This window comes from Porites lutea, chromosome 3, assembly GCF_958299795.1.
Source record: "Porites lutea chromosome 3, jaPorLute2.1, whole genome shotgun sequence".
In the NCBI taxonomy this organism is placed as follows: Eukaryota; Metazoa; Cnidaria; class Anthozoa; order Scleractinia; family Poritidae; genus Porites; species Porites lutea.
Window position 1 is genome coordinate 50,756,736 of NC_133203.1, and position 9,198 is coordinate 50,765,933.

Here is a 9,198-nt window from a genome sequence, read left to right on the forward strand (position 1 = left end):
GCCCAGTACAGACCTCTGAGGCATCCCACGCAACAACGGTCGCCTTGATGACATGCCCTCATCTACATTAACAAACTGTTGGCGGGAGGTTAAGTAGGACTTAAACCAGGCCAATGCAGTTCCCTTCACCCCAAAACGGTTCGAAAGTCGAGATATTAGTATTGCATGATCCAACGTGTCAAATGCTGCTGAAAGGTCTAATAAAAGTAATATGACCGACTTGTTTTGATCCAAAGAACACATGATGTCATATGTACTCTAAGTAGTGCTGTTTCAGTTGTGTGAAATTCTTTGTATGCTGACTAAAACGTCCCGTCAAGATGGTTGGTCATAACATATTTCGTCAGTTGAACTGCAACAGACTTTTCAACCAGCTTAGAAATAAACTTTAAATTTGACATTGGCCGAAAGTTTGTGAACTGCTTGAAGTCTGCAATAGGTTTCTTTAATGTAGATGAAAGAGAAGCAATCTTTGGGGCATCAGGCCTAAAACCAGTTGTCAATGACAAATTAACCATCAAGGTAATAGTAGGTAAGAGTACAGGGAAGCAATCCTTAAGTAGTGATGCCGGCAGAGGGTCAAGACAACAGGACTTGCTTAAAGGCTTATAAGCAAATTGCTTGACGTCTTCTTGACTGACCTCATGAAAGTTATTTAATTCGGCAGCGTTGATAAGCAATTCATTATCATCCGCTAGCGATAGATCTCCGTTTCTTGCCACAAGGGCAGTGTGAATCTTTTCAACTTTGGCAGTGAAAAAGTCAGCAAATGAATCAGCAAGTAAAGCATTGCTAAGAGAAGGTGGATATCGCGTCTCATGAGATTTCTGCATAAGCTTGTTTACAGTTCTAAACAGCACTCTTTGATCTGAGGAATGCTCATTAATTAATGATGTATAATAAGTCGATTTCAGTGAACTAATCAACCCGTTGACAACGCAACACTGATACTGGTACGCTTCCCTATCGCTCTGTGGGCGTGTCTTCCGCCATTTTCTCTCTAAGCGACGTCTTTTCGGTTTTTCAGTAGCAACTATTGGCGAATACCACGGTGCAAAAGGTCTTATTGTCACCAAACGCTTTTTAGCGAGGGCGTATTGATCTAACAGCAATCGAAGACCATTATCATATTGAGCAACTGCACTATCCAAGTCAAAGGGTTCTTCTGCAACTAAAGAGGAATTACGAACATCCTCACGAAAGGAGTCAATATCCAAGGAGCGCAATTTTCGAGTGCTGATAACTTTCTTCCTGAACTGAGGTCTTTGAGAGATAAGTTATAGAATACTGCAAGATGATCAGAGATCATCGGGTCATGGATCTTAACATTTCTTACAAGTTCCTCATTTAATCTTGTTATTAGCAGATCTAGGGTGTGGCCACTTGCATGAGTAGCAGAAAAGACATGCTGTTTGAGATCAAAGGTTTCAAGAATTTCAATAAACTGCCTAGTAAGGACGTTGTTAGAATTCTCCATATGAAAGTTTAGATCCCCAGCAATCATTAGGCTAGCTGAGGGCTGAGATAAAACATGTTCTTGCAGTCTAGAAAATTCCTCAAAAAAAAGAGCACACGACGTGTTGTTAGGCGGCCGATAAACGATTAGAATTCTAACGCTCTGACAATTTCGGAGACGAACATCCATTGTTAAGGAAGCGATGGAATACAAACTTGAACGCTTGAACACAACTTTAATCCGCTCGATTTACAATACACACCGATTTACAACAGGTTGATGTACTGCCCGGGAACCCGACTTAAAACAAATCTACGAGCGACTAGCAAGGAAGTCACGTGACGTGTTATCTACATAATTTATTCTACTCTCACAGGTCCAATCTCGCGGGGCTTTTAATGACCCGAGTACGAGTACGACGATGGGCCGTAACATTCTCCCCACCTTGTCCTCCTTCTGGGAGGACAACTCTCTTCTTAGGCTTACGAATAGGTACACTTTTAACATTAACAGAGTTCGCTCGCGGCTTCTCCCCACCGTCAACAGGAACATCAGCTTCACGGGTAACTTGTGGGGCCGCTGCATCAACTTCCAATCTGTGTAAGCGTTGAACAGGCCTGTTGAATACACCTTTCTGTGCTTTCACGGTAGCCGTTCGCACGAGTCCGTCCTTACCAGGATGAACCTTTTCCACCCTGGCCATTGGCCACTTGGTACGCGATACATTATCATCTGAGACCAATACGATATCACCTTCTCGAATGGAGGGGTTTTCCTCTTGCCATTTACTTCTCACGGACAGAAGGTGCAGATATTCTCGTTGCCAACGTTTCCAATAGTGGTTAAGTAGTCTCTGTAGGTAAAGATACCTTTCGACAGTTCTTTTACTAGACTCCTCCAAGTTTTCTTCTTTACTCTCAGGTAACTGGTTAATTGGTCTACCAATTGCAAGATGAGCAGGTGTAACCGGCAAAGGGTCTCTGCAATCGTCGCTCACTGCCGTTAATGGTCGCGAGTTGATGATGCCTTCAATTCGAATTAATAATGTGTTCAACTCAGAAAAGGTAAGAAGTGCCTTTCCAAGCACTTTACGCAATGATTCTTTGATTGCTCTGAAAAATCGTTCCCACCATCTGCCTCGCCATGGTGAACGCTCGGTGATGAACTCACGTAATCCCTTTCGACGAGAGCTCAGAATTAATTCGATTTCGATCCAATGTATCCCACACCGTTCGACTTTGAGTACTAGGATCATACAATTTCTGGATTTCCTTGCTTGCAGCCTTAAAGGTTTTTGCGTTGTCGGACCACACTGTATGGCAAAGACCTCTGCGGCTTGTCATGCGACTAAAGGCTTGTAGAAACTCATCAGTGGTAAGGCTGTGTGTTAGTTCCAAGTGAATCATACGAGATGATGCGCATGTGAATAGACAAACGTACACTTTCTGTATGGTTGAACCTTCTTTTACATAGAGAGGTCCTGCGAAGTCAGTTCCAACATGCGCGAAAGCTGGTGAACATGAAACTCTCTCTTCCGGCAATGGGCCCATTTTCTGCGCGCAAGGTCCAACTCGCTGTTTTTGGCAAGCCACGCATCTTCTGATAACACGTTTGACTTCTCGTCTCCCTTTGGTCAGCCAAATTTTCTGTCTTAAGGTTGACAGTATGCCTTCTGGGCCCGCATGTAACATGATCTTGTGTAGGTCTAGTACCATCTTTGCGACTTCGGGATGTCCGTGAGGCAATATTACTTGATGCTTGGTCTGTTCAAGTAGATCAGCAAACTGCAGTCGGCCACCAACTCTTATAACCTGATCCTCTCTGTCATAATACGGGTCTAGTTTGAGAAGGCGACTGTTCTTGGGAAGAGTTTGTCCGGACTTTAGCAACTGGTAATCTTCTTTATAGACCTCTTCCTGTACCCACTTACAACACTTAAGCTCTGCCTTCTTCACTTCTTCTGCCGACAGTTCACTTTCAGAAGACTTACATTTAGTCTTGAACAACTTGACTGCTCTCAGTACATAAGCGGTTACTCGAATCAACTTTAACCATGTCCCGTAACGCGACATATCAATTAACGGCTCTCTAACGACTGCTGTACAACCATGAGCAATTTTCCTTTCCTCTTCGCATACTTCAGAGGAGACAGTACCACCTTGGGGCTGAACGGGTAAAGGTTTGTCACTCGAAGACAGCCACCGAGGTCCATTCCACCATAAGATATTGGCAATCATATCATCACAGCTCAACCCACGCGTCAACAAATCTGCAGGATTCTCCTTACTAGCACAGTACCTCCAACACTCAGGATCCCACGTGGACTGTATTTCTGCCACTCGATTCGCCACGAATGGTTTCCAACGAGAACTCTGACCTTTTACCCAATGCAGTGCCACCATACTATCAGTCCAACACACAACACTAGTCACTTCCATAGGCAAAGTGTCTACAACAAACTTCAACAACCTGGCATTTACAACTGCAGCTAAAAGTTCCAGTCTGGGTAGTGACACTTTCTTGATAGGTGCAACTCGGGACTTTGATATTACCAGCTGCGAGGATACATGACCTTGCTTGTCTGCTATTCTGATGTAAACTGCTGCTCCGTACGCTTTAGGAGAGGCATCTCCAAAACCATGTAGCTCTATCTTAGACTCTTGCGTGATGCCATTTCCGAAGCATCGGGGTATGGTCACACCTTTCAGTTGCAACAACTCTGACTTCCAATGTAGCCACTTTGCTTTAATTTCACTGTCCAAAGGGTCATCCCACAATAATCCTTTTAACCACAGTTCTTGGAAGAGGATTTTGGCTCTGACAGTGAAAGGAGATATCAACCCTAAAGGGTCAAATATTTTCGACGCTAGACTAAGCAGGCTTCTCTTTGTCATTGGATCCGGAGATAAGACAATTCCACCCGGTGCAAGAAATCGGAAGTGGTCAGAGGTCAAATCCCATGAGACTCCAAGCGCTTTAAGGGGTTCACTCGACTCAAACTCCACCAGTGACGATGAGGCTCTTTTGGCTGGGGCAATAGCATCCATTACGAGCTGTGAGTTACTTGCCCACTTTGTCAAGTTAAACGCCGCTTTACACATGATCTCTGACATGTCTCGTTGAAGTTTCACAGTCGAGTCCACCGTATCGGCTCCTGTTAGGACGTCATCCACATACATGTTTTGTAGAATTTCTTGGACTGCATTTGGGAACAGTTCTGCGTATTTTTTTGCATGAGCATGGACCGTCGAAATAGCAAGGAATGGACTTGAGTTCACACCAAATGTCAGTCTTTGCATTCTATAAACTTTGGGTGTTTCGTTAGACTGTAAATCTCTCCACAGGTAGCGGTGAACGTCTCGATCCTCTGGCGCTAGCTTGACCTGAAGAAACATCTTTTCAATATCTGCTATGAGACCAATTCTGTTCGTTCGAAATCGAATGAGTACAGATGCAAGGTTGGGCTGTAAAGCAGGACCGGGAAGGACACAATCGTTGAGAGAAACACCATCTCCTTCTCGCGCGGAAGCATCAAACACGATTCTGCACTTAGTCGTCGTTTTGTCATCACGGAACACAGCATGATGCGGCAGGTAGCGTACAGTTCTATCTTCACCATTCTCGTTAGGCACTACCTCTGCAAATCCTTTCTCTACATATTCATTGATTGCAGAATTGTAAGCTTTAGCTTTCACAGGGTTATGTCTTAACCTTCTTTCGATGCTTTCCAGACGTCTAACAGCTTGCATGTAGTTACTTTCCAGTTTAGGAGGGTCACGTTTCCACGGTAGTCGTACTTCATAGTTCTTTCCGTCAAATTTCAATCCTCTATTGAAGTCAGCAACAGCAACCTCCTCCTCCCGGGAAACAACAGTGTTTTCAGTCTCAGCGATGCCAATAGATTCCAGTTCCCAGAATCTTTTCAAGCTTTTAGTGAGTCCACTGTTTTCTACAACGGTAAGCATGGATGTGGTATACCTTGAGTAACGGTTTACTTGTCCGGTAAGAATCCACCCGAGATGAGATTCAACAGCAACAAGTGACTCAGATGAACTACCTTTCTTGTACAACCCAGTTACGAACGAGTAATAAAAGTCTGCACCAATAAGGACGTCTACTTGGACGAAATCGCGAGGGTAGGAATCTGCGAGAGTTAAACCTTGAAGATGAGAGTTCTTACGAAAGTCTAACTGCACTGGCCCGAGGGGGTTACAAATCTTGGGAATAGCAAGGGCCTCCATCTCCACCTTGGAATCTCCTTTCATTGGCGAAAGTGCAAATTTAACTCTCTGCAATCTCTTGGTTTCACTAGTTGTTCCACCGAGCATTGTAACACTTAATAACTCTGAGGGACCTTGCAAGCCAAGGGACTCTGCAATGTTCTTGCGCACATATGAACGTTGACTACCAGAGTCTAGCAAAACACGGACTTTCATTTCTTGACCATTGACAGTTAACCTCGCCAGCGCTGTCTGTAGCAGTGTTTCCTTCAAGGGCAATGCCGGTTTAGCTGACGCTAACTCACTTAAACTGATGTTGGAAGGCTGCTGGGGTGTAGCCACTAACTGCTGACCATGTAACAATTTATGATGACGGCGGCCACAATTTGCCACAGAACACTTAGGTTGGCGACAAATCTTGGAAAAGTGCTTGTGGTTGCTGGGCTTTAAACAATTGAAACACAGTTTATTCTCTTGAACTAGCTTCCACCTGTCATCTAGTGACTTGTCATTGAAAACTGGGCAATTTGGCGACTCGTGACCTGCCTTACAGAAATTGCAGCTTGGACCAGTTAGCTCGCGTGCCTCACCAAGTAATGCAGAGGCTGTATACGCTCCATCCTCACCACCCATTCGAGGAAATGAAGGCTTTCTTCTGTTATCTCTACCCTTATCAGAACTGCGATTGCTTTGGGTATTGTTCACATTACAACCTCTCTCCCCCGCCTCTTTGGATACAACTTGGCGGTTTAGAAATTTGAAAAACAACTCAAGATCTATTTTATCCTCTTGAGTGTCTGCAAGCTCCAACTCCCATTTTTCTAGTAACTGAGGTGGCAACTTGGTCTCAAAGATGGGTAACAAAATACAACCATGACTCGTTGGATCTTCACCAAGCGCTTCTAAGGCTCTGGTTCTATTCATAAATGTGTCATAAAGATCTCTAAGGGCGGATGCGCTGACCGCCGACTTAGCATCCATCTGGATGACAGATTTCACAAGGGATGAGATTATCATACGTTTTCTTCCATACCTGTGTTGGAGGCAATGGACCGCTGCTTGATAATTTGCTCCAGTTACTTCAAATCCTTCTATTGTTTGCAAAGCATTACCAGTAAGCACTGAGCGTTGGTAAGTAAACTTCTGTACCTTGGGTAAGTCATCATTGTTATGCACTGCGGCTTCAAACTGGTCCCAGAAGTTTTGAAATTTCAACACATCCCCATTAAACTTTGGCAGTTCAATCCTGGGCAATTTAAGACTTGAAGATTGACGACTGTCAGTATGTGTATTTTCTTTTGAAGACTGATGATCTTCCACTTTGGAATCCTTTTGGAGGTATTCATGAGCAACATCGATAGCTTTATCCACCACACGTAAAAGGTCTCCCCATTTGCGAAGTTCTTCTTCTATCATATCCTCCGCGATCAGCACGACTATTTCATTTCTCAGCTGAAGATATTTCTCTCTATGCACGGTAAGTCTTTCAATTCTCAGCTTTACTTTCACTTTGTTACTGGTACTTTGACTAAGCTCCGAAATTTCCCGAATCAGCCCGTCCATATCTATTTCCAAGGCTTTGGCTTTGCGTCTGATCGAATTAATCTGTTGAATTTCTACTTCAATCGAAGACTCCGCTGACTCAGCAAGATTCATTTCTTCCTTCGACTCTGGTTTGACAACATTTGACTTTGAATCGTCTACCAACCTTTCAATCAAGACCTTCTTTTTTCCAGTAGTTGGTAATCCTTTTTCTTGAAGCAGCTTTCGCAGCTGATCGACTGTAAGTTGCGATAAATCATCATTTTCGGTCTTTGGACTGGCGGCCATCTTATCGCCCACGTGGTGATGACCTTGCGAAGAATTACAAATTTACTGTTCAAATGTCACCTTGTATCCGGCTGTGAAGGACCATGTTAAGGAAGCGATGGAATACAAACTTGAACGCTTGAACACAACTTTAATCCGCTCGATTTACAATACACACCGATTTACAACAGGTTGATGTACTGCCCGGGAACCCGACTTAAAACAAATCAACGAGCGACTAGCAAGGAAGTCACGTGACGTGTTATCTACATAATTTATTCTACTCTCACAGGTCCAGTCTCGCGGGGCTTTTAATGACCCGAGTACGAGTACGACGATGGGCCGTAACATCCATGAATTCAAACGTTTCAAAGGAATCTACAACATAGCCTGTTTTACAGAAAATATCGCCGGCAAGAAACGTATGAAACAAACTGAACCATTCGTCCACACTTAATATGGATTCCGCCTGATACAGGTTTCACTTTTTAACTCTTGCTATGCCTCATTTCATGTCACGTAGCTCTGTTTTTTTTTTTTTTTTTTAATTTTTTCGCAAACGTTAAGTTCAATAGCGAGAATAGAGGAGTAATTGGAAAAATGTATAGCAAAATGGACTTAGGCTGCCTTGGCAGAGCCTTCTTTATAGGAACAATTTAATACTCTGTAGCGTGTTCTTCGCGACGGACTGGGGGCGATCTTCCTTTACCATTACCGCCGTGTTTTATTCGATCGTTCACTAAAATTTCCATTTCTTTGAAATATAATCTACGTCATTCATCCCCCTCCCGCATCCAAAATAATGCGGATGCGATAGTTGCAGTTCTGTGATTAACTTAAGACACTTAACGAGATTTTGCTGAGAACCTTGAAATACAGCGATGCGATCAATGATTAATAGAATGGCGAAAAGATTATTTTCAATCTCACATAGTACTTGAGGCACAAAGCCTCTAACAACTTTGAATTTCACCTGTTTCAATACGAACAAAATAAAGAAATTACCATAGAACATGAGGAAAGGGGTAAACCTCATAAATACCCACAGAAAAACCTCCTGGGACATTTGGGCGGATGAAACACAAGAATAGTTCTCACACCAAAAAAGACCAAGACCAACGCCTAATAACTTGTGAACGCCTTCAGTCAACTTCAAAATTTTACAAACTGAGTATTAAACTATTAGAAAACAGTCTCTGATAATTCCGTCAGTCTTATGTTGTGAAATTCCTTTCGTACTTACCGCATAAAATCTTTTGCTTACGTCGTAATTTCAAAATGGGGGCGATATTGATTTAAGTGTACTTGACAGAACAATCAAATTTTCTATTTTTTATTACCTTACACGTGCTGCTCCGTGGCACCACCAGATCTTCCGCATTTCACTCTCGAGAGCTCTCGAATGCTCTTTAATCACATTCATTACAAACAAGCTCTTTTTTATTCCTTTAACAGAGAAAAAGGCCAAAGGTTTGTCATGAATCCATACTGTTGGTATTACGTTGCATTTCAGGTATATTATTTAATATATGCCGTGGTTTTGTCAACTCTCGTGAAATCTTGTCCTTCTTCGTGACAGAGTTTGATCAAATACGTGATTCATATGTTTATATCGTGATGCGGTGTGGTTACTTCGTACCTGATGCGGACGTTTTTTGATTATATTGTTTTTTTTTTTTCTGTTAATATGTAAGGTGGTACATAATCAAATAG

General features: G+C 42.9%; 1 protein-coding gene across 1 annotated transcript; it reads right to left on the reverse strand.

Annotated features, from left to right (window-relative positions):
* Positions 1 to 302: 302 nt before the first annotated feature.
* LOC140932469 (uncharacterized) lies at positions 303 to 7,506 on the reverse strand. The gene is made up of 3 exons (XM_073382078.1): positions 2,703 to 7,506; positions 1,831 to 2,482; positions 303 to 1,263 (listed from the first exon to the last, which is right to left on the reverse strand). Exons 1-3 carry the CDS (start codon positions 7,504 to 7,506, stop codon positions 303 to 305), a joined length of 6,417 nt encoding a protein of 2,138 aa, XP_073238179.1.
* Between the last annotated feature and the right edge of the window lie 1,692 nt (positions 7,507 to 9,198).